The sequence below is a fragment of the Salmo salar genome, chromosome 02 (genome assembly GCF_965601325.2).
Source record: "Salmo salar chromosome 02, fSalSal1, whole genome shotgun sequence".
Taxonomy (NCBI): domain Eukaryota; kingdom Metazoa; phylum Chordata; class Actinopteri; order Salmoniformes; family Salmonidae; genus Salmo; species Salmo salar.
In genome coordinates, this window is record NC_138292.1 from 78,036,266 (window position 1) to 78,061,889 (window position 25,624).

Genomic DNA, 25,624 nt, shown 5'->3' on the forward strand with positions numbered 1-25,624 from the left:
AAATGTTATCTGACATGTATAGTTGAGTGATTGTCAGTAACTGACATAACAAGAGAAAAACTGCTGATGCACAATCACATTTATAACTTGCATCTTATTACACTATTGTAACTCTTAACAGTATGTTGAGACCCTGACTGAATCCCCCTAGCAACCCCTGGGGCCCCCTATTGACCGCATTGGTCACTTATGCTTGGAGCCGGCCCTGCAGGTGTACGTATTCCATTTTTGCACATAAAAATAACTTAATGACATAAACGTTTAGTCTGCATGGTGCTAATGTTCTCTCAACCTACAAACACGTCAAGTAAATATCTTGTCTAATAATAGTGGCATCTGTGCCAGAATTTGGCGGTGTTGGCAGATATGTCAAACAATAAACCTTGACTGAAGTGAAGATGAGAGCACAGTCCAAGAAATGAAAAGGCCTTGATGGGATCCTTCCAGATGGTCACCCTGCTCAACTAGTGTATCCAGCAGATATGGGGCTTCTTGTACTGATGTGCTGGGTGGACACTGAACCTGAACAAACAGGGTGTATTTAGGGAGTTCAAATGTTCTGAACATTGCTGATAGAGATGTATTGAATAGAGCTGACATGCTTCCCTGTTCTACCTGACAGACAGTCATAACTGTTCTTCACAATACATTTCTCAGCTGCTAAGCGGTTAACTTCAGAGTGTAATTAAAGTTTGAGGCAGTTCATTCGCTGTCAGCAATATGAGTGGATAAGATTATTGAAATACTGTACTGGTGTTATGTTAGTCATAAGTGTTAACCAACTGAAATGTGAGACAAATAGAACAAGCCTCCAGCATCTTCAATATATCATACTGTAGATAAAAACGACACATTCAATTTTAAAGTTTTATGAACTGAAATTGAAATAGTTCCATTCTATCTTTTAAATATTCATTTAATATGGTTCCACCAGGGTGATACATCAAACTAAGCAAAGCACGGGGTAACAGCCAACCTCATTACAAGCATGAGATGAGGAGACAGTACAGATGTGTTTACAAGCTAAATAATATAAATAACAGGTGAACATATATATATATAAAGTTGTTGATGAGGATTAATGCCACTAAAATGGAACTAAATAAGGTCAGATTAGATTTAATGAAAACTATTTTAGTGGTAGTGGGGAAACATGGACTCAGTCCATTACAGTATATGAGGTTCAGTGGTAGTAACATTGAAATCAATTTGATAAATCAAACTTTTGATATTGTTAGAACAATTAGTAATGAAATCTTGCTGAAGTAAATTCAGTGAAATTTAATTCAGACAATTACGACATTAAAAAGTAATGTAATGGAAGTGTGGTGCTCCTGCAAGTGGGAGGTGCTAGTGAGAGACAGAAACACAGGTCTGGGGGTAGGTCTCTCCTACAATTCATTTCCTTTCCCAGAGTGGTCCATAATTAACTTTTGCTTGGTTAGCACTTCCAACCAGATATAAGGAGGCTGAGGCCCCAACATCCATAAGTCAGATACCTTCTTCCTCTGTGGTAAGACCTCTACACCTCCTTATATTTTTACATTTGTCTCATCTTTGCACTCAGCATCTGAGGCAGTAGCTAACTGCACTGTTTGAAGTGACTTCTGCATGTCTCTTGTAAGATTTGACAATATGCAATCAAATGTAACATTTGTTTTTTACTTTAAATGTTTTACTTTAAATCTCTAATTTTAATTTGTTTGTAAATTGAGGGGTCTAGAATGTAACTGGGTTTTCAGTGGAATTCATTTTAATCAAATAAAAAATTGTAGTAAAGTGTGTTGTCATTAGGAAAGTGAAAGTTACCAGTGGCACCTCAGCTCCTGAGTGGCACAGCAGTCTTTCTTTCACCTTAATTTAACCAGGTAGGCTAGTTGAGAACAAGTTCTCATTTGCAACTGCGACCTGGTCTAAGTCACCGCATCTCAGTGCCAGAGGCGTCACTGCAGGCCCTGGTTCGATTCCGGGCTGTATCACAACAGGCTGTGATCGGGAGTCCCATAGGGCGGCACACAACTGGCCCAGCGTTGCCCGGGTTAGGGGAGGGATTGGATAGGCTGTCATTGTAAAATAAGTATTTGTTCTTAACTGACTTGCCTAGTTAAATAAAGGTATAAAAGTTGAATTGGACATGGCTGTAATGATTGAGACAAATGCTTTCTAGCCCTTCGAGGACAAAATGATGAGGCTTTGGACCACAGGAGGATGGTGGTACCGTAATTGGGGAGGATGGGCTCATGGTAGTGACTGGAGAGGAAAAGGTGGAATGGTATCAAATACATAAAACACATGGTTTCCAGGTGTTTGATGCCATTCCATTTGCTACGCTCCTGCCATTATTATGAGCCGCCCTCCCCTCAGCAGCTTCCACTGCTTTAGACTTGTGTATTTACACATCACCTTATGTTTCACAGGGTCCTCTAAGAAGCATACATTCATTTGTAGGAGGGGAAAAAGAAGGTGAGACATGGTTTGACTCTTCACATAAAAGTGATGAGAATATTCTGAGAGAGATACCACTCACCTAACTCTGTTGACTGGGGAGGAAGCACCACAGAGTCAATCATGTTTCTTGTTTCATCTCTTTCCTAGTGATCCGTCACCATGAGTACGGACGCGGAGATGCAAATCTACGGCAAAGCTGCCATATACCTTCGTAAGTCTGAGAAGGAGCGGATGGAGGCACAAGCCGCACCCTTTGATTCAAAGAACGCCTGCTATGTGGCAGACAAGGTGGAGCTGTACCTTAAGGGTTTAGTCACTGCCAGGGCCGATGGGAAGTGTACTGTGACAGTCACGAAACCTGACGGCACTAAGGAGGTAAGGCTGATCTGAAAAGTATTCAAGTTTGTGCAATTACTCAATTTCTTGAAAAATCATTGAAATGATCAAAAACATTGCAATATAAAATATTTAACAAAATATATATTATGAAGCATTTCTTCTTTTTTGTAAGCAGAATATAACCTCAAACACATCATCTTTAACGCAGCTACTTAAAAATGGCAAGGATTTTTTGATATTGACTAGTCAGGAATCACCAGATATTTGTCAGTGGGTGATAATAAAGTAGTTGGATTAAATGAGGATATGAATTTTTTTAAAGATTCAACTTGTATTTAAATGAACAAAAAGCATTCAGTCCTGTCCAGTTTGATCTGCGTGTAATCTATATGTCTGACTGTTTCAGGAAGGAAAAGAGTTCAAAGATGCAGACATCTACGAGATGAACCCCCCTAAATACGACAAGATTGAGGACATGGCCATGATGACCTACCTGAATGAAGCGTCTGTGTTGTATAACCTCAAAGAGCGTTATGCAGCATGGATGATCTATGTAAGAAACCTGCACATACAAACACACACACACACACACACACACACGAACTTAATAAATACATACATACAGTACTACACATAAATGAATGGTAGAAACCAAAACATATCAATACAGTAGACCCACATCAGTATACCAAAGTACACCCACATCCTCACATAAATCTGATTTTGTTAATCCCTTAATTTAATTATTCATCCAGACCTACTCTGGGCTCTTCTGTGCCACGGTGAACCCCTACAAATGGCTCCCAGTGTACGACACAGAGGTTGTCAACGCCTACAGAGGGAAGAAGAGGGTGGAGGCTCCACCCCATATCTTCTCCGTCTCTGACAACGCCTTTCAGTTCATGCTGATTGGTACGAGCTGTCATGGATGGATGGATGGATAAATGGATGGATGGTTGGATGGATGAATGGATGGACGGATGATTGGATGATGGATGGATGATTGGATGGATGGTTGATTGGATGGATGGATGGATGGTTTGTTGAATGGATAGATGGATGGATATTAAAATATATTAAAATATATAAAATAATAAAATAATATAAGATATTAAATTCATGATGCTATGAATGAAATAATGTCCCCATAATGTTGCTTGAGTATGATAAGCAATATGTTTTCTGGTTCCAGATAAGGAGAACCAGTCTGTCCTGATTACGTAAGTTGTTTACTAAAATGTCACTTGAGAAAGTGTTTCTATTGTAATAAGTTTGGTCAGTTGGTGTGATGAAATACATGACATTATGACTAGATTAGAGCATTAGGCTATGTGTAATAACAAGTCGATGAGAAGGAGTATTTGTTAAAGACATGTCAGAACACAGGTTAACAGTATATTTATCTATGCTATTTCTTAGTGAAAGCCAATCTAACACTCAAACGTAACTAAACCCCCTCTTTCTCTGTCATATAAACCAGAGGAGAATCCGGTGCAGGAAAGACTGTCAACACCAAGCGTGTCATCCAGTACTTCGCCACCATTGCAGTGTCTGCTGGAGAGAAGAAGAAGGAAGTAGACCCCAGCAAAATGCAGGTAGGTTGTTCTTATGATTGCCTTTTTATTTCAGTTTGGTTGAATCATGTTTCAAGAAATGTGATCAATCAATAAAAATGTGTTTTACCAGTTTCTGAGCAACTTGTGTTTGTCTCAATCAGGGGTCTCTTGAGGATCAGATCATTGCAGCTAACCCTCTGCTGGAGGCTTACGGTAATGCCAAGACAGTGAGGAACGACAACTCGTCTCGCTTTGTAAGTATGAAGGGCATACTGTGGAAGTTACCTTAAATTGAAAAAATGTAATTCAGTAATTCCCTATTGTCATATCAATAGATGTCCAACAAACTGTAACATTTAAAGGGGTCTATCAAAGTAAAAGTTTAGATTTATTTTGTTTACCTATTTTTAACCCCCATGCTCTACTATAGGGTAAATTCATCAGGATTCACTTCCAAGGTGGTAAACTGGCTAAAGCTGACATTGAGACCTGTGAGTTGGTTTTGATTGTTTCTCAATGCTTTCCTAAATTCACACAGTTGTTTTTTGGAGATCATATAGACAAATGTTATCTAATATTATAATCTCTCTCTCTCTCTCTCTCCCTCTCTCACCCTCACTCACACTCTCACCCTCACCCTCACCCTCAGACCTGCTGGAGAAGTCCAGAGTGTCCTTCCAGCTTCCCGATGAGAGAGGCTACCACATCTTCTTCCAGATGATGACAGGCCACAAACCTGACATAGTTGGTACGACAAAGTAGAGTTTCAGGGGAAATATTCCCACTCCCATCTGTGGAACTTATTTTAAAAAATGTCATAGCCCACACTATTAATGCTATTACAATGATTACATCCAAGGTAACAAGGCATCTAGACACAGGTCAGGTCTTTGGGAAATATCTGTAAAGTAATGAACTGTGATGCACTAGTCCACAAGTCTCAGTCCCCTCTTTTGATGCTATTTATTATATACAACATGTATCATTGAGACAATCTATTGAGTAAAGGAGGGAGAGATACTGTAAAGGTAGGACAGCAGAATTCTAAGAGATTTAACTGACAAGCTGTTGTCCATTTTCCACAGAAATGGCACTCATCACCACCAACCCCTACGACTTCCCCATGTGCAGCCAGGGTCAGATCGCTGTGGCCAGCATCGACGACAAGGAAGAGCTGGATGCCACAGATGTGAGTCAAACAAAGGGTTAACCAAACTATAGATATAGAATAGGTAGGACCACCAAACACACTGAATGCGCTGTGAAAATCCAACTTGGTGGCAGCTGGGAATTTTCATGTATTTTCTGTTTGATTCTAAATGCCTTGTGTTAGTTAGACATGTGCCTCAAGGAACTCTTCATGCCTTCACACTTCACCTTGAGGCACATACATTTAAGACATCCACAAGAGAGCTCCACTAAGTGCCCTGTGGAACTGTGTAAAACAGATTTTGTGTTGCCATCTACTAATGTGTTGGCCAGGAGTCAAATCTATCCATTCCATTTGTTCTGCAGTAAGCAGCACAGAACTGTAGTGTAACAGACCAAAACTACTGTTCAGTTAATCACTGTTGTACTTCATCTTTAATGCCAGGATGCCATTACAATCCTGGGCTTCACTAACGATGAGAAGATTGGCATTTACAAGCTGACAGGAGCTGTATTGCACCATGGCAACTTGAAATTCAAGCAGAAGCAACGTGAGGAGCAGGCCGAGCCAGACAGCACAGAGGGTGAGCCCACTCTAAAAACATATACAATATGTAAAGTATTAGTCCCATTCCCAGTCCCATACATAGAAACAGAAACCCTAAGACAGACAATGCCACATGAAAATCAGGCAGGAGATAAAGTACAACCTCCACAAATGATTTGAAATGATGGATGTGGGTGAATCAAAACCTAATCTACAAAGAAGTTGGACAAACTATTTTGCCAGTTTAACATCAGAAACAAGTGATCTTGTGTGCTGAATCTGTTGTTGTTGGTTCTCTCTTCAGTGGCTGATAAAATTGGCTACCTGCTTGGCCTGAACTCAGCTGAGATGTTGAAGGCTATGTGCTACCCCAGAGTGAAGGTCGGCAATGAGTATGTGACCAAGGGACAGACTGTGCCTCAGGTAAGGCCAAACAAAGCCAAACAAAGCATTTACCATTATCTGTGGACCGGAATAATTTTGGGGAGAGTGCATTGCTTTATTTGAGTAGTGTTGTTGTTTTCCCAAATTTATCATCACCTTATCACTGGACATGGTCAATATCTCATGTATTAATTTGAGGTATAATCATTGCAGGTTAATAACTCAGTCAGTGCTCTGGCCAAGTCCATCTATGAGAGGATGTTCTTGTGGATGGTCATCCGTATCAATGAGATGTTGGACACCAAGAATCCAAGGCAGTTCTATATCGGTGTGCTTGACATTGCCGGGTTTGAGATCTTTGATGTGAGTATGAGACCAGAACAAGACAATTAGTTGTGATTCAGATTGATTACAGCCTTGTATGATGAAATGATCCCTTTTAAAACTCCATCAACAGTACAACAGCATGGAGCAGCTGTGCATCAACTTCACCAATGAGAAACTGCAACAGTTTTTCAACCACACCATGTTCGTCCTGGAGCAAGAGGAGTACAAGAAGGAGGGAATCGTCTGGGCCTTCATTGACTTCGGCATGGACTTGGCTGCCTGCATTGAGCTTATTGAGAAGGTAAGCTGTCTGTGAAGATTGTAATGGACCATTAGGTAGCTCTGTTTGAGATATTATCAGTGGTAAAATGTATCTGACTGTTGAGATCTCAATATGTTTCCTATTATGTGCCTCTAAATGAATATAATCCTATAATAGCATGTTTACTAAAGGAATGAATGTGATCTAAGTGTAAATATCACTAATTTGATATACATCTCTTTTTGTGAAGCCATTGGGCATCTTCTCCATCCTTGAAGAGGAGTGCATGTTCCCCAAGTCTTCAGACACTACCTTCAAGGACAAGCTGTACTCCCAGCATCTTGGCAAAACAAAGGCGTTTGAGAAGCCCAAGCCTGCCAAAGGCAAGGCAGAGGCCCACTTCTCCCTGGTGCACTACGCCGGTACTGTGGACTACAACATCACTGGGTGGCTGGAGAAGAACAAGGACCCCCTGAACGACTCAGTTTGTCAACTGTACGGGAAGTCAGGAGTCAAAATTTTGGCTGCCCTGTATCCTGCTGCACCACCTGAGGGTAAGACTAGCATCACGTCAAATGATTTAATTAAGCACTAGTGACAATTTTCTTTAAAGTCTTTCAATGTATCACGTTTCATTACTGGGTTAATTTACTCATACAATAGGTGTTATTCTACACAATCTCATTGGCAGCATTTGCCTCTAGATAAGTGTGAAGTTAACCAGAGATCATCTGGTTTATAGTTAGCGTGTTTGCTGAAGACAAGACCACTCTAGATTTCTTCCATACTCTTATTATAATTCTATTTATTCCACCCCCTCTAGGAAATGTACTTTTGTAGTTATCTTTAACTTTTCCCCATTTAAACAGATAAAGCCAAGAAAGGAGGCAAGAAGAAGGGTGGTTCCATGCAGACTGTGTCCTCCCAGTTCAGGGTGAGCTTTTGAAATCTGCATATTCAGTCTTTCAAAAGTTGCATTGATTATCATAAATGATTTCTGTGAAAATGGTTTGTTACCCCCTTACAGGAGAACTTACAAAAGCTGATGACCAATTTGAGGAGCACTCATCCTCACTTTGTGCGCTGCCTGATCCCCAATGAGTCAAAGACTCCAGGTAAAAGAAATATTGAGTTAATTATGTAAAAGGTGATCTTATCAATACAGTATCAGTGACTTTAACAATCCCAATCTTTAACCTGTTTATGAGTATTAAAAGAGACTTGGTTTGTTTTACCAGGTCTGATGGAGAACTTCCTGGTTATCCACCAGCTCAGGTGTAATGGCGTACTGGAGGGTATCAGGATCTGCAGAAAGGGCTTCCCCAGCAGAATCATCTATGCTGACTTCAAGCAGAGGTACAGGCACACAAACAACTGCACAGACGCACAATCACAGAAAGATCTGCTCCAATTGTTTTCCCAGCATCAGAATAGTCTTACCTTTTATGTAATATATCCAACTTAATTCAACTTGACATACTTTAAAACTGTCTTCTCATTTAGGTACAAAGTACTGAATGCCAGCGTCATCCCTGAGGGCCAGTTCATGGACAACAAGAAGGCTTCTGAGAAGCTGCTTGGGTCCATTGATGTGAATCACGAGGATTACAAGTTTGGACACACCAAGGTCAGTCAAATACCCACAGGAAAAGATGACAAAACACAACTACTATGATAATTTAAAATCTCTTTAATTGGTCTACCCATCATTTTAATGCTTTTTCTTCATTTAACTAATGTAAAAATTTGAAAAACATTATAGTTTTTTTCTTCAGTCATTCATTACAAGTTTGGAAGAGAAACTAAACTCATTATCATGTGCATGGTGTTAGAGTGGTATGGCTGCAGTTATCTGGATCTCTGTACATTTTTTATCAACAGTGCCTTAAGAAAGTATTCACACCCCTTTACTTTTTCAAAAAAAAATGTGTGAAAAGTTGGGATTTAAATGGATTTAATTGGGATTTATTGTCAATGAGCTACACAAAATATTTGAATATCATTGTGGAAGAAAAATTTGAACATTTGTAAAAAACAATTATGAAAAATAAAACACTAATATATCTTGATTATTCAACGCTCTGATCCAACACATGTTAGACTTCCTTTTGGCAGCGATTACAGCTGTGAACCTTTCTGGGTAAGTCTTTAAGAGCTTTCCACACCTGGATTGTACAATATTTGACCATTATTCTTTAAACAATTCTTCAAGCTCTGTCAAGCTGGTTGTTGATCATTGCTAGATGATGTGTCTGTTTTCAGCCATACTCAATTCTTGCCATAGATTTTCATGCCGATTTAAGTCAAAACTGGAACTTGGCCACTCAGAAACATTCAGTGTCGTCTTGGTAACAACTCCAGTGTATATTTGGCCTTCTGCTTTGGTTTATTGTCCTGCTGAAAGGAGAATTTGTCTCCCAGTGTCTGTTGTAAAGCAGGCTGAACCAGGTTTTCCTTTAGGGTTTTTGCCTGTGCTTAGCTCTACTCAGTTTCTTTTTATCGTAAAAAAACTCCCTCGTTTTTGTCAATGACAAGCATAGCTACAACATGATGCAGTAACCACCATGCTTGGAAAAATGAAGAGTGGTGTTGTATTTGCCATAACGCGCTGTATTCAGGACTTAAAGTACATTTCTTTGCCACATTCTTTTGCAGTTTTACTTTTGTGCCTTATTGCAAACAGGATGCATGTTTTTGAATATTTTTAATCTGTACAGGCTTCCATTTTTTTCACTCTGTCATTTATGTTACTGTTGTGGAGTAACTACAATTTTGTTACTCCATCCTCAGTTTCTCCTGTCACAGCCGTTAAATTCTGTTTTAAAGTCACCATTCGCCTCATGGTGAAATCCCTGAGAGGTTTCCTTCCTCTCTGGCAACTGAGTTAGGAAGGATGCCTATATCTTAGTAGTGACTGCGTGTATTGATACATCATCCAAAATGTGATCAATAACTTCACCCTGCTCAAAGGGTTACTCAATGTCTTTTTTTCACACATCTACCAATAGGTGCCTTTCTTTGCGAGTCATAGGAAAAACCTCCCTGGTCTTTGTGGTTGAATCTGTGTCTGAAATTCATTGCTCGACTGAGGGACCTAACAGATAATTGTATGTGTGGGGTACAGAGATGAGGTAGTCATTCAAAAATCATGTTAAACACTATTATTGCACACAGAGTGAGTTCATGCAGCTTATTATGCGACTTGTTAAGCACATTTTTACCTCTGAACTTATTTAGGCTTGCCATAACAAAGTGGTTGGATACCTATTGACTGAAGACATTTCAGCTTTTAATTTCAAATTAATGAATTTGAAAAATGTGTCTAAAAATATAATTCCACTTTGTCATTATGGGCTATTGTGTGTAGGCCAGTGACACAAAATCTCAAAGTAATCAATTTTAAATTCAAGCTGGAAAAATTTGAGGGCTGTGAATACTTTCTGAAGGCACTGTACAACAGTACAATAACTAACAACTTAGAAACAACCTATCCCATGGTTTGTTTGTAACCATTGCAGCAAAGTTAATGTTGTTTAAATCAATCTAGTGGTGTTGTTCCCCTCTTTTGATTCAACCCTTTCTATCTGTCACCATCTGTGGTTCCATTGACCATGTTAACCTGCGTCTCAGGTGTTCTTCAAAGCCGGTCTGCTGGGTGTCCTGGAGGAGATGAGAGACGAGAAGCTGGCCACTCTGGTCGGCATGGTCCAGGCTCTCAGCCGTGGATTCCTCATGAGGAGAGAGTTTAGCAAGATGATGGAGAGGAGGTGAGGAATAGTAGACATCTTGGCAAAGCTTTCTGTCAACCAGCTGTACCTAATGCATTATGATTACATACTGTATATGCTGTGAGCTGTTCAGAATGAGAAAGTACATCTTATAATGGTCTACTAAAGCTTTTGGGTTAATTAATTTAGTCCAGAAATGGATGTAGCAACTAAGGATTCTAGCTTTATAGCTGCAGTTTGGGATTTGGCTGTTCAACTGTCATTTAAATTTGTGATATGAACCCATTCATTTTTGAAAAATATCAAATGCTTGTTGAGCTTAGCATGCATGACCTGTCAGTCCTTGCATCTAGAGAGCTGTCTATGAGTTTAAGATGGGTTACATTTCCCTACACCGATTCCTCAGCTGTATACAAAAGGGGCAGAGGATTTGTTGTTCTTCGACTCCGACTTCGATTTCACGTTGAATTCACGTTAGTTGACAACAACCAAATGTAAATCAAAACTAGATGTTGAACTGACGTCTGTGCCCAGTGGGATGTCACTCACCATGCCACTCCATCCTTTCTGTCGACCAGAGAATCAATTTACGCCATCCAGTACAACATCCGCTCATTCATGAATGTGAAAACCTGGCCATGGATGAAGTTGTACTTCAAGATCAAGCCTCTGCTGCAGAGCGCTGAGACTGAGAAGGAGCTGGCCAACATGAAGGAGAACTATGAGAAGATGACAGCAGACCTGGCCAAGGCTCTGTCCACAAAGAAGCAAATGGAGGAGAAGTTGGTGGCCCTGACGCAAGAGAAGAATGACCTGGCGCTCCAAGTCACATCTGTGAGTCAGCAACGACCTACATAAGGGCACATTTACACGCACAAAAACATACACACACACGCACACTGTCATTGCCCATGTTATTTATATATTTCATGATTTGGTCCGACATATTGACTAAATGAAGTCTGTATTTTCATACACAAAGTTAGGCAGCTGATATTTTCTCCTGTTCTGAAACCAGGAAGGAGAGAGTCTGAACGATGCTGAGGAAAGGTGTGAGGGGCTCATCAAGAGCAAGATCCAGCAGGAAGCCAAACTCAAAGAGACAACCGAGAGGCTGGAGGATGAGGAGGAGATCAATGCTGAGTTGACTGCCAAGAAGAGGAAGCTGGAGGATGAGTGCTCTGAGCTGAAGAAGGACATTGATGACCTGGAGCTCACCCTGGACAAAGTGGAGAAGGAGAAGCACGCCACTGAAAACAAGGTCTTGTGTCTTACCATAGGCAGTCTAACCAAACAATAATCCAAACAATAATCAACTCAAAACATAGCTTAACAGAAATGGAATTCAAGTTGTATTGTGGGTATGTTCTGCTCCCCCTCATTTATGACTTCCGTTCAGTACACTGGCATGGTGAACACTGACATCTAGTGTTGAATCTATAGTACAGTAATTGTTGATGCAGTTCTAATCTAAATGAAATAAATGCAATATATAATAAACTAAATCTCCCGTTTATGGTGAAGTATAATTATGTTGTGGCCATTTACAGGTTAAAAACCTGACAGAGGAGATGGCGTCTATGGATGAGAGTGTTGCCAAGCTGACCAAGGAGAAGAAAGCCCTCCAAGAGGCCCACCAGCAGACACTGGATGACCTGCAGGCAGAGGAGGACAAAGTCAACACTCTGACCAAGGCCAAGACCAAGCTGGAACAGCAAGTGGACGACGTGAGTGGAGTTGGACATTTTGGCCATGATAGTATGTAAGGTGATATTATCTTCAGTTGTTTAGATTTGAAGAATATACTTTTTTTATCTTCTAGCTTGAAGGTTCGCTGGAGCAAGAGAAGAAGCTCCGTATGGATCTTGAGAGAGCCAAGAGAAAGCTGGAGGGAGATCTGAAACTGGCCCAGGAATCCATAATGGACCTGGAGAATGACAAGCAGCAAGCTGATGAGAAAATCAAGAAGTAAACACAAACAAATGACTACAGTATTATCTGCTTTAATTGTTGTTGTTTGCTAATTATTGTAATTGTGAATCAGCATATTCATGTGATTCTTAAAGGGAGACTTCAGGATTTTGGAAGCCCTTTATCTACTTCCCCAGAGCCAGATGAACTCGTGAATGGCATTTTTATGTCTCTGCATGCAGTTTGAAGTAGCTAACTGTTAGCGCAATGACCAGAAGTCTATGGTAACTGCTAGCATGCTAGTAAGCATTGGCTTGCAAAACTACTTCTAACTTCCTTCACACTGGATGCAGAGACATAAAAATGGTATCCACAAGTTCATCTGACTCTGGGGAAGTAGATACAGGGCTTCATTGCCAAAATGCTGAAGTATTCCATTAAAAGCAATGTGAATGGTATAATACTCTCCCTTTACACTATCGAACCAAAACTAACTCTGCTGTCGGCATATTTGTTTTTCTTAGGAAGGACTTTGAGACAACTCAGCTCCTCAGCAAGATTGAGGATGAGCAGTCTCTGGGAGCTCAGCTGCAGAAGAAGATCAAGGAACTCCAGGTACAGTACAGGATCTAGGGATCTAAGCTCCAGACTCACCCAGGTACAAAGCTCCAGAACAGAAAAGCACAGACTTGAAAAACATTATTCTGGTAGCACACATTTTTCCCGGTGGCTTCTGATGGTTGAATAGGTTGGAAGATGGTGCTTCTTGCTAGTGCTTCTTACCGTTGTAAAGACGGTGCTTCAAAATGGTAGTTCGGTTCCTAAATTGGACACTGTCTACTGAATATATTAATTGTCTTTGTATTAAACACATTTATGCAAAGTACACATACTATTATTATTTTGGGAGGTTCAATTGTATTGTAGTGTTCATCCCCCCTGCTCCTGTCCCCTGTTCTAGGCCCGTATTGAGGAGTTGGAGGAGGAAATTGAGGCTGAGCGTGCTGCCAGGGCTAAGGTTGAGAAGCAGAGGGCTGATCTCTCCAGGGAACTTGAGGAGATCAGCGAGAGGCTGGAGGAGGCCGGAGGCGCCACTGCTGCTCAGATTGAGATGAATAAGAAGCGTGAGGCTGAATTCCAGAAACTGCGTCGTGATCTTGAAGAGTCCACCCTGCAGCATGAGGCCACAGCCGCCGCTCTGCGCAAGAAGCAGGCCGATAGTGTGGCTGAGCTCGGGGAGCAGATTGACAACCTGCAGCGCGTCAAGCAGAAGCTGGAGAAGGAGAAAAGCGAATACAAGATGGAGATTGATGACCTCTCTAGCAACATGGAGGCCGTCGCCAAGGCTAAGGTGAGTAGTGATGATTTGGTCAAGCAGTGTCGAGGAGGGTCAACTACATTACCATTCAAGTGAACTGAAGTTGACAGGAGTCACATATATAAAGTAATGATGGAACATGTTTCACTAACAGGGCAATCTGGAGAAGATGTGCCGTACTCTTGAGGACCAGCTGAGTGAGCTCAAGACTAAGAATGATGAGAATGTTCGGCAGGTCAACGACATCAGCGGACAGAGGGCCAGACTCCTGACAGAAAATGGTACCATCAGCAATGAACAACAAACTAATGCTTTACTTCAGTAGAACACAATAAAATGTTTTGGGGATTCTTGTCCATAGTCCACATTAGTGCCGGTCGGTGATGTTTAAGATTCTTTTTTTATTTTAGGAGCTTGGCCTTATTTCTATTACAGAATATTGGATGACTCTTTCATATTCGATTCACCCAGCTCAATGTAACATCGATAGGTTTAGAATACTACATGATACTCAAATGTTCCCTAGACCTATCATGAGGTTGCTACAACCTAGCCTATGAATGACAGTTTACAATGTATGTGCACAGGTCGGGAGAAAAATTTGAGTGATCGAGATGAGAGACCGTGACACATTCTATACTGCCTTGCACACTCTTGCCTGCATATAGCTAATCTAGGTTGTAATCATTAGTCCAACAGTTGCAAACAAGAGTTTCTATTGGACAAATTCAGGTACGTTTATCCTCATTTTGTTCCATTTGCTTCCGTTTAACAAAGGTTTTCAACAGAATCGGTGGAATGAATACTACCCTGATCACACGCAAACACAGTTCACTTTCATAGAAGCCACATACAAACAGCATGATCATTTTGCTCATTCTATAATTCCTTCTCGCATCTACGTGCTCTCCTCGTCTCACCTTTTCCCTTCTGGACTTCAGTGCAAAACACATCAGCTGTCTGTGATCAGGCGAAAACAATCATCATTCGCTAGTCCTTTGATTGAGTGGACAACATGTCAGTTCATGCTGCAAGAGCTATGACAGGTTGCAGTACGTCGTCATTATTACTGTGTAAGTCTCTGGAAGGGGGTGAGAACCATGAGCCTCCTTGGTTTTGTATTGAAGTCAATGTACCTGAGGAGGATGGAAACTAGCTGTTGAATGGAAACATGGCTACACCATGGTGCTACCCTAGAGAGTGCTGTTGAGGCTACTGTAGACCTTCATTGCATAACATTGTGTTTTAATCAATTTTTTGGTGACGTGAATATATTTTGTATAGTTTTATATAACTTTTTTTAATGTTTCACAATTTAATTTTATCTAAATTTCACCAAGGAGGATGGTCCTACCCTTCCTCTTCTGAGGAGCCTCCACTGGTCCACATAGTTTCTATTGTACTATTCACCACCAAACAACATTGCCCTATGATACATTAAAATACATTTTCAATCTTAGAAAACTGAGACCTCATTAACAAGATGTCCCTCTATCCCTGCAGGTGAGTTTGGCCGCCAGCTGGAGGAGAAGGAAGCCCTGGTGTCTCAGCTGACCAGAGGAAAACAGGCCTTCACTCAGCAGGTGGAGGAGCTGAAGAGGCTGATTGAGGAAGAGGTCAAGGTAAGTGACCCAAAATGGACTCCATCGACCCCAGAGTTTCGTGCAGGGATCTTCAACTAGATTCAGCCGCGTGATTATTTTTTTTGAGCGGACGGTCAGGACATAATTGCATATAATTTGTAGACTGCCAATTGAATGCAAGAAGCACAAACAGATATAATATTTGACTAAAACATTATCATTTCAAACCTTGCTTACATTTGCATGCGATCACATACAGTGATGTCATGCACCTAAAACAAAAAATCTGGTGGGTCACAAAGTACATGAGGGTGGCTGGGGGGGTGGTCCTGAGGTTGGAGATTTTTGCATTTTTCAAACACCTGACACAGCTTTTTCCTGCAATCTATACTTAATTCATTGTAAAAAACATTTATGTTTTTCGACATATCTAAGCATACCTCTTCAGCTGTCTGTGTCTTCCTGACTGGTGGTTATTTTGTTTAAAGAAATTAAATATGCTTCTCTTTATCTCTGCTAAAATCTGGGTAAAAGATTGAAAGGACTTTGAGTCTTATTCAGTACATTTAGTTATTGCTTGCTTTTCTTAAGTCTACCAGCCTTTCTAGCAGGCATGTCAGCTAAGATAGTTAGACTAGCTAGCCACTCTACCTTGATTGATAGCCTAAAATGCCTTCTTGGTAGCAGGTTATGAGGTTGGGATTTTGGGAACCTACAGTATCGGGGCTGACTAAAGCCAACTTCATAAAATTGCAAGGTGGCTAGTAGTATGAAAGAGAAACAACAGGCCAAATCTGAGGGGGCATGTGCCCCTGTGCCCCCTATGGGCATGATGCCTCTGATCACATTTATCTGTCTGTCTGTGCATGGGAATACTTTGGAACAGATTTCCAAAATTAAAATCACTTGGAGCAGATTTGTTGGTGTTTTTACAGTCTTTTATGGTCCCCCCCACCAAAATATTATTTTATTCAGAAAACTTGAGGGGCCAAATAAAAATCGCACCCTGCCAGTTGGAGAACTCTGGTTTAAAGACATATCTTCATATACATGGTGATGACACCATCCTCAGAGAGTTCTACTATAATTTGTTTGACTCTCTCCAATCTCTCTTTGTATTTCTCTCTCACAGGCTAAAAACGCATTGGCCCACGGTGTCCAGTCTGCCCGCCATGACTGTGACCTCCTGAGGGAGCAGTTTGAGGAGGAGCAGGAGGCCAAGGCAGAGCTGCAACGCGGCATGTCCAAGGCCAACAGTGAGGTGGCTCAGTGGAGGACTAAGTATGAAACTGATGCTATCCAGCGCACAGAGGAGCTGGAGGAGGCCAAGTGAGTCGCACGGATCAGCAAAAACTAAAATATAGGGTATTGATGGTGAGGTTGGTAGGGGGCTCTGAGAAAATGTTACATCAACATGTATTGTAACATTTGTTTCAGCTCATTAAACCTCCCTTTGTTGTCCAACAGGAAGAAGCTGGCCCAGCGTCTGCAGGAGGCCGAGGAGACCATTGAGGCGACCAACTCCAAGTGCGCCTCCCTGGAGAAGACCAAACAGAGGCTGCAGGGAGAGGTGGAGGACCTCATGATTGACGTTGAGAGAGCCAACGCATTGGCCGCCAACCTCGACAAGAAGCAGAGGAACTTTGACAAGGTGAAAACAAAGAAACCTCACCCTAGGGTGATATTTTCTGTCTGATATATGATTAATTGTAGCATATTTCAGATTCAAAACTCTTCATCAATGACTTCTAAAGACAATCCCATGGATTCCCCTAGGTTCTGGCAGAGTGGAAGCAGAAGTATGAGGAGGGTCAGGCTGAGTTGGAAGGAGCTCAGAAGGAGGCTCGCTCTATGAGCACTGAACTCTTCAAGATGAAGAACTCATACGAGGAGGCTCTGGATCATCTGGAGACTCTGAAGAGAGAGAACAAGAACCTGCAACGTAAGCATTTGACAGCAGTTCTATTTGGCTCATGTTTGACTAGTGTTTTGAAAATGGAAGGAACTGCAATCATCAAAACTACTATTACACAATTTCAGAGTTTTCATGTACAGATCAAAATATATCGATTTTTTAACCTGTGATCACTATTCCTTTGAACAACCAAAGGATGCGGAGGGCAATTAGATTTGCAAGACCATATGAAGTGTTAGTTATTAATTAACTGTTATTATGATTCAATGTTAACTTCAGTACATTGGCGATATCCACTTAAAATCTCCCAAGTCTAAACTGCTCCTGTGTGTGTGGTGTGTGTGTGTGTGTGTGTGTGTGTGTGTGTGTGTGTGTGTGTGTGTGCAGAAGAGATCTCTGACCTCACTGAGCAGATCGGAGAGACTGGCAAGAGCATCCATGAGCTGGAGAAGGCCAAGAAGACCGTGGAGACAGAGAAGTCTGAGATCCAGACCGCTCTGGAGGAGGCTGAGGTATAAACTACAGCTGTTTGATGGGAAAGCAGTGTTACACTAGCCAACGCCAGCTACAGTCCAATGATCCCTGTATTGGAGTTTATTGTAGTCATATATATTTAATTTCTACATCTAAATATATTGAACACAATTGGCCTGACTGCTTCTGTTTGTCCAGGGAACACTGGAGCACGAGGAATCCAAGATTCTGCGTGTGCAGCTGGAGCTGAACCAGATCAAGGGTGAGGTGGACAGGAAGATCGCTGAGAAGGACGAGGAGATGGAGCAGATCAAGAGGAACAGCCAGAGGGTGGTTGACTCCATGCAGAGCACCCTGGACTCTGAGGTCAGGAGCAGGAATGACGCCCTGAGGGTGAAGAAGAAGATGGAGGGAGACCTGAATGAGATGGAGATCCAGCTGAGCCACTCCAACAGGATGGCTTCTGAGGCCCAGAAACAGCTGAGGAATATCCAGGGACAGTTCAAGGTAAAGGAACTGGGACATCAGGCTCTAAAATCTGAACATGGCTAGGGATTTGTTTGTGAATCTGTAGAAAATAATAGAACAGAGGAATTGAATAGATTGAACTATATACTGCAGAAAGGTAGGGATATTGAGTAAATTCTTACCAATTAACGTTTCTATCACCCATCCTATCACCCCTACTTCCACAAGTCCTAATGAACGTATGTCATTGTGAATCCCAGGATGCCCAATTGCACCTTGATGATGCCGTCCGTGCTGCAGAGGACATGAGGGAGCAGGTAGCCATGGTGGAGCGCAGAAACGGTCTGATGGTGGCTGAAATCGAGGAGCTGAGAGTTGCTCTCGAGCAGACAGAGAGAGGCCGCAAAGTGTCTGAGACTGAGCTGGTAGACGCCAGCGAGCGTGTTGGACTGCTGCACTCCCAGGTATGGGTCAATAGCCATTTCAAATGAAACTCAACCATAATAACATTTACACACACCTGGAATTTGACGGTCCTTGCTTTTAGATTTTCAGAATTTCAGACTTGTATGTTCTCTTGAGAGTCAAACAAATCATCTTGTTTCCTCCTTCAGAACACCAGCCTTCTGAATACCAAGAAGAAGCTGGAGACTGATCTGGTGCAGGTGCAGGGAGAGGTGGACGACATCATCCAGGAAGCCAGGAATGCAGAGGAGAAGGCCAAGAAGGCCATCACTGATGTGAGTACATGAATTACATCAATTTGATTTGTCCTCAGGGGAAATGGTATCTGGGCTGGTTAACCGCAATAAAGATGTCAGAGGGATGTTATGATTTGTGCCAATTGGTGAATAAAATAAAGAAACTACCATTCCAGGCGGCCATGATGGCTGAGGAGCTGAAGAAGGAGCAGGACACCAGTTCTCATTTGGAGAGGATGAAGAAGAACCTGGAGGTCACAGTCAAGGACCTGCAGCACCGCCTGGATGAGGCTGAGAATCTGGCCATGAAGGGAGGCAAGAAGCAGCTCCAGAAACTGGAATCCAGGGTGAGTTACCAGCAGGGTGGATTAAAAGAATGATTGCTGAACATGTATTCGATCATATAAAATTACACAGGAGACTCTATCTCTCAATTAAAAATTACGTTTTATTGTCATGTACACCGGATAGGTACAAATTAGGGTTAAGTGCCTTGGACATCAACACATTTTTCACATTGAAGGCTCAGGTATTTGAACCAGCAACATTTAACACAATCAAGGGTTCCCAAACTTTTTGACACGGGACCTCTTTTGTGATAGAAAATTCATTAGGGACCCCTCGTAATATCAGAATAAAATTCCTACCTAAGAGTTCAGTAAAAATAGCATCCATCTAGTTTTCCCACGGTGTTTCTAAACCCTGAGGTGCAACATTCGAAGACTTCCGGGAATGCTTGCGATTCAGACCAGACCAGGGTTTGTGATGTCTATGGGAGAAGTGAAAAATTCATCCTTGGTTGTTAATTTTCTTGAAATCTAAAGGCAAGACCTAGATTCGAGCCAATGTCTTAAGATAATGGAGTGCATCTTTAAGTAGCTGAAACTGTCATTACTACACCCTAGTGAAAGTAACAAACTAACACGTTTTAAATTTCATCAAAAACAATTTTCTACCAAAGGAGACTAATCATGTCTCGGCCCCTGGGAAAGAACATTTTAAAATCACCTTTTGGCCTCAGAAACAACATTTTGCAGTTTTAAAACAAATGTTCAGCTATTCTACACATTTTGCCTTTGGACAGAAATAATATTTTGTAATTTTAGAGCTAATTTCTTGAAATTCTACACATTTTGCCATGTGGCGGAGAGAAAATGTTGCAATTTTAAAAGCTTAAATCAGGGTGCATTTCTGTTCAAAATCATCATTTTGGGGAATATGTTACACTTATTTAGTGGACTTGAGAAGAATTGTAGCCAAGACCTTAACCTGTTGAGGACAGACGTTCCGCTAGCGAAACCCAGTTCCGCCTGCGGAACCCCTAGCCAACAGCCAATGGCATCGCACGGCGCGAAATACAAAACCAACTAAATTACCACAATTCAATTTTCTCAAACAATCAACTATTTTACACCATTTTAAAGATAAGACTCTCGTTAATCTAACCACATTGTCCGATTTCAAAAAGGCTTTACAGCGAAAGCAAAACATTAGATTATGTTAGGAGAGTACATAGACACAAATAATCACACAGCCATTTTCCAAGCAAGCATATATGTCACATGAACCCAAACCACAGCTAAATGCAGCACTAACCTTTGATGATCTTCATCAGATGACACTCCTGGGACACTATGTTATAAAATACATGCATGTTTTGTTCAATCAAGTTCATATTTATATAAAAAAACAGCTTTTTAGCATGTGATGTTCAGAACTAGCATACCCACCGAAAACTTCCGGTGAATTTACTAAATTACTCATGATAAACGTTCACAAAAAACATAACAATTATTTAAAGAATTATAGATATAGAACTCCTTTATGCAATCGCGGTGTCAGACTTTAAAATAGCTTTTCGGCGAAAGCACATTTTGCAATATTCTGAGTACATAGCTCGGCCATCACAGCTAGCTAATTTGACACCCACCAAGTTTGGGGCTCACTAAACTCAGAATTACTATTAGAAAAATTGGATTACCTTTGCTGTTCTTCGTCAGAATGCACTCCCAGGACTTCTACAACAAATGTTGTTTTGGTTCCAAATAATCCATAGTTATATTCAAATAGCTCCGTTTTGTTTGTGCGTTCAGGTCACTATCCGAAGGGTGACGCACGAGCGCATTTCGTGACAAATAATTTCAAAATATTCCATTACCGTACTTAGAAGCATGTCAAACGCTGTTTAAAATCAATTTTTATGCTATTTTTCTCATAAAATAGCGATAATATTCCAACCGGGCAACATTGTATTCATTCAAAGGCTGAAAGAAAAAAATGGAGTAGTCTTGTGAACGTGCATCTCAGTCTCATTGTCCCCAGGCTGACCACTTACATATTCTGCTGCTGTTCTTCGCCCAGAGACAGCAGACACCCCATTCCACTTTCTGGCGGCTTTAGAGAGCCAATGGAAGCCTTAGAAAGTGTCACGTTACAGCACAGATGCTGTATTTTCGATAGAGATGCAACAGAAGGACAACAAATTGTCAGACAGGGCACTTCCTGTATGGAATCTTCTCAGGTTTTGGCCTGCCATATGAGTTCAGTTATACTCACAGACACCATTCAAACAGTTTTAGAAACTTTAGAGTGTTTTCTATCCAAATCTACTAATTATATGCATATTCTAGTTTCTGGGCAGGAGTAGTAACCAGATTAAATCGGGTACGTTTTTTATCCGGCCGTGAAAATACTGCCACCTATCCCAAAGAAGTTAAAATAAAGATATTCAAACGTCTTAATCTAGTTGCTCCATTCAAGCTTGTACAGTTGTCCTGGCAGATTTATTCTAAACTGCCATTTCATTCATAATAATAATAATAAAAATGTTAAATAAATATCAACACACGGTATAATATACTGTACATGCATCCAATCCATCTCATTGTAATCATTTGTTAGGCTTCATCTAGATACATTGTTTAATTTCTCTCTCTCTAGATCGCTAGCTACTTGACTCATTCACTCTGCTGCAAAAAAGGCTGTTGCTAGGAAGCTAGCGTTGCTATGTGGGGCTACCAGCTAGAAGGCTAAATTAGCTTGTAGGTTAGCGGATTTTCATAAGTTCATAAAAACGTGAAAAAACAACATAACATCTTAACAAACACATGTACATACTCTGGAAACATTACTTTAATATTCTGCTTTCCCACTTACCTTCAAATGAATTAATTTCGGTGCTTCTGTCTCACTTTTGACTTACTTGGCAAACGTCTCTTAACTGCCGAAGAAAATGTTTCTACCATGAGGAGCTCGTGCTATCTGTGGTGGAAGCAACCTCACAACATTAAAACAAGCGAGTGTCGGCCTCTAGAGGCCATATTGGTACTGAACTAAACACTGTTAAATACATGCCAAAATGTATAATAGTAATATACAGTATATTACAAATACAAGAAGAATTGAGTTGGGGGAAAAAAATTATCAGTGATGGAGTACTGTGGATACCAATATCACTGTGAGCCTCCCAGGCTCATGTTGTGCATCTAAGGGTTAAGAACATCAATTGTGGGTTAATATTATTACATTGTATTGGACACATTTTCCACAGATCCCTGTTAGTTTAATCTGCTGTTGTTATCAATATTCATAACATTTGAAATGTAAATTCCACTTTGGGAACCACTGACCGAGATAATGAAAAGTTGTTATAATTATAGACCCCTTCAATAAAAATTGTAAATAGTACATAGGAACAGACAACAATTGTGCCTCCTTGACTAGGGAGAACACTCTACCTGTTTTACAAGGATTTGTTACATCTGATTTCACCAGCAAAACAAATGCATATGTTTCTTTTTTTCACAAAGGTGCGTGAGCTCGAGACTGAGGTGGAGGTCGAGCAGAGAAGAGGTATAGACGCAGTCAAGGGAGTCCGCAAGTATGAGCGCAGAGTCAAGGAGCTCACTTACCAGGTAAGAGAAAGTGCATCCTTCACACACTTGACTCTAACACAGGTAGGTTTGTGTATATAACTATGGGACATTGATTCTTTGCTCTTCTCCCACAGACTGAGGAGGATAAGAAGAGCGTTGGCAGACTTCAGGACCTGGTAGATAAGCTGCAGATGAAAGTGAAGGCCTACAAGAGGCAGGCTGAGGAAGCGGTGAGTCACAGACTTAGTCAAATACGAGTCATTCGTATTTAGTCATTCGAAAATATAATTATCTTCAGAAAGAAGTATTTAATGAATGCTGATGTTCTGCTCTCCCTCTCTTTATCTCACCCAGGAGGAAGCAGCAAACCAGCACATGTCTAAGTTCAGGAAGGTTCAGCATGAGCTGGAGGAGGCTGAGGAGCGTGCTGACATCGCTGAGACTCAGGTCAACAAGCTCAGAGCCAAGACCCGTGACACTGGAAAGGTACAGAACTGCTGCTAAACCTGTACCTGACTCATGTTCAGATATGAACACATCAACACCACCTATGATTCAGTCTTCACAGAGGTCAATACAGACCTTTTACACTCACTCAACTGTTTCGAAGATCTCTAAGAAGCACATGTCAGGTAGGACAAAAAAATATGATTATTTCAAACTAAGCTGGTACTTAAAAGTTGAAAATCCAAGCTGAGGACTGAGTCTTAAAATGCTTGTTCCATTATACAGTGTTCTTTCCAAGTGTTCATAATATATTTATCATGTTCATTATTATTACTGATCCATTATATTCTATCCATATATTTATCAGGTTCATTATTATTACTGATCCATTATATTCTATCCATATATTTATCATGTTCATTATTATTACTGATCCATTATATTCTATCCATATATTTATCATGTTCATTATTATTACTGATCCATTATATTCTATCTTTCTTCTTACAGGGAAAAGAAGTTGCTGAATAAACAAGACCAAAGTATTGAAGATCAAAGTCTTATAATTTTCCTGTGTTGCATAAAATCTGATTTTCATGGTGAAATGTTGAGCATTGATTAAAAACATGTGGATGTTCACTTCCTTTGTGACTGTGGACTTATTACTCAGCAAACAGCTTTTTCATGACTGTGGACTTACTCAGCAAAACAGTTTTTTTCATATCATAACAATATTGTACTTTAATTAAACAAGCAATCTGGGTTTCCAACAACAACAAAGGGGTCACTTTTTTTGGTAAACAGCTGAGAGATGAGGCTGGAGAAATGTAAACACTCAAATTCATAGACTGAGCTATGGATGTAAGGACTGACCATCCAAAACATCAGAATGATAGTTTTAACCCTTTACACTTGCAGAAATTGGCTTACATGGACTGGCCCAAATTGAAATGCTTCTAAAAGAAATAAAAATACGAGAAGCACATGCATAACCGTGGTAACAATTGAAAGGGGAACAGATTTTTGCATTTTGATTTTGTCACAGATTATGCGCACATTAATCACTCGTGGAAAGACTTTGTAAAAAGTAAATGTTAATTGCGCATCTGAAACAATTATGTGAGAGTATATATCTGTATTTAACTGATATTATGCGCCAAATTTTCCAATTTGGATTACAAATAGATTTTTGGGGCATATATACACTTCCGTAATGATTAGCCCTCTAGTGGTGGAATTACGGTAATATACATTACAACCACAGAAATACACATTATAAACACGGTAATACACAAACACAGTAACAAACATTATAAACACGGTAATACACATTATGAACACAGTAATACACATTATAAAGCAGGTAATACACATCAACAGGCAAAATACATTGCTCTCTTTCTGTTCCTCCGAAAATTACGTTATTTTCCGGTTTTTGGTTCTCTTCCCTGAACCGGTTAAAACCACTAATATAATATACTGTTGCAAGTACTAGCTAGCTATTACATACAGTTGAAGTTGGAAGTTTACATACACCTTACTCAAGTACATTTAAACTCAGTTTTTCACAATTCCTGACATTTAATCCTAGCAAAGATTCCCTGTCTTAGGTCAGTTAGGATCACCACTTTATTTTAAGAATGTGAAATGTCAGAATAATAGTAGAGAGAATGATTTATTTCAGATTTTATTTCTTTCATCACATTCCCAGTGGGTCAGAAGTTTACATACACTCAATTAGTATTTTGTAGCATTGCCTTTAAATGGTTTAACTTGGGTCAAACATTCTGGTAGCCTTCCACAAGCTACCCACAATAAGTTGAGTGAATTTTGGCCCATTCCTCCTGACAGAGCTGGTGTAACTGAGTCAGGTTTGTAGGCCTCCTTGCTCGCACATGCTTTTTCAGATCTGCCCACAAATTTTCTATAGGATTGAGGTCAGGGCTTTGTGATGGCCAATCCAATACCTTGACTTTGTTGTCCTTTAGCAATTTTTCCACAACTGTTGTTGTCCCTCCATCCAAGTTGATTTGCTAAGTGTAATTCAAATTGTTGTCATATTACCTTAGATGTGATGCTAGAAAGTTTTGAATTTGACATTGAGCATTGAACAATGCCTTCCTCTACAGCAATGGTTCCCAAACTTTATATAGTCCCGTACCCCTTCAAACATTCAACCTCCAGCTGTGTAC

The 25,624-nt window shown here is 40.6% G+C and overlaps 1 protein-coding gene across 1 annotated transcript; it reads left to right on the forward strand.

Annotated features, from left to right (window-relative positions):
• Positions 1-1,413: 1,413 nt before the first annotated feature.
• Positions 1,414-24,071, forward strand: LOC145850148 (myosin heavy chain, fast skeletal muscle-like). The gene is made up of 41 exons (XM_045710190.2): positions 1,414-1,513; positions 2,418-2,463; positions 2,596-2,823; positions 3,194-3,340; positions 3,543-3,699; positions 3,980-4,007; positions 4,268-4,382; positions 4,505-4,597; positions 4,774-4,834; positions 4,993-5,091; positions 5,429-5,532; positions 5,938-6,076; positions 6,344-6,462; positions 6,637-6,786; positions 6,881-7,051; positions 7,263-7,566; positions 7,882-7,946; positions 8,040-8,127; positions 8,251-8,368; positions 8,516-8,639; positions 10,643-10,779; positions 11,319-11,574; positions 11,759-12,001; positions 12,291-12,467; positions 12,563-12,708; positions 13,176-13,266; positions 13,613-14,002; positions 14,124-14,250; positions 15,473-15,591; positions 16,685-16,881; positions 17,020-17,203; positions 17,329-17,494; positions 17,855-17,979; positions 18,140-18,448; positions 18,670-18,873; positions 19,024-19,149; positions 19,287-19,457; positions 22,920-23,024; positions 23,120-23,215; positions 23,340-23,471; positions 23,943-24,071. The coding sequence occupies exons 3-41, from the start codon at positions 2,608-2,610 to the stop codon at positions 23,961-23,963; spliced, it is 5,820 nt and encodes a 1,939-aa protein (XP_045566146.2). The 5' UTR covers positions 1,414-1,513; positions 2,418-2,463; positions 2,596-2,607; the 3' UTR covers positions 23,964-24,071.
• The last annotated feature ends 1,553 nt before the right edge of the window (positions 24,072-25,624 follow it).

What these genes read in the sequence shown, in the direction of transcription:
- LOC145850148 (XM_045710190.2), top strand. Translation starts at nt 2,608, where the DNA reads ATGAGTACGGACGCGGAGATGCAAATCTACGGCAAAGCTGCCATATAC. An exon ending in CCGCTCTGGAGGAGGCTGAG is followed by an intron (nt 17,980 to 18,139) that starts GTATAAACTACA and finishes CTGTTTGTCCAG; the next exon opens with GGAACACTGGAGCACGAGGA. An exon ending in AGACCCGTGACACTGGAAAG is followed by an intron (nt 23,472 to 23,942) that starts GTACAGAACTGC and finishes TTCTTCTTACAG; the next exon opens with GGAAAAGAAGTTGCTGAATA.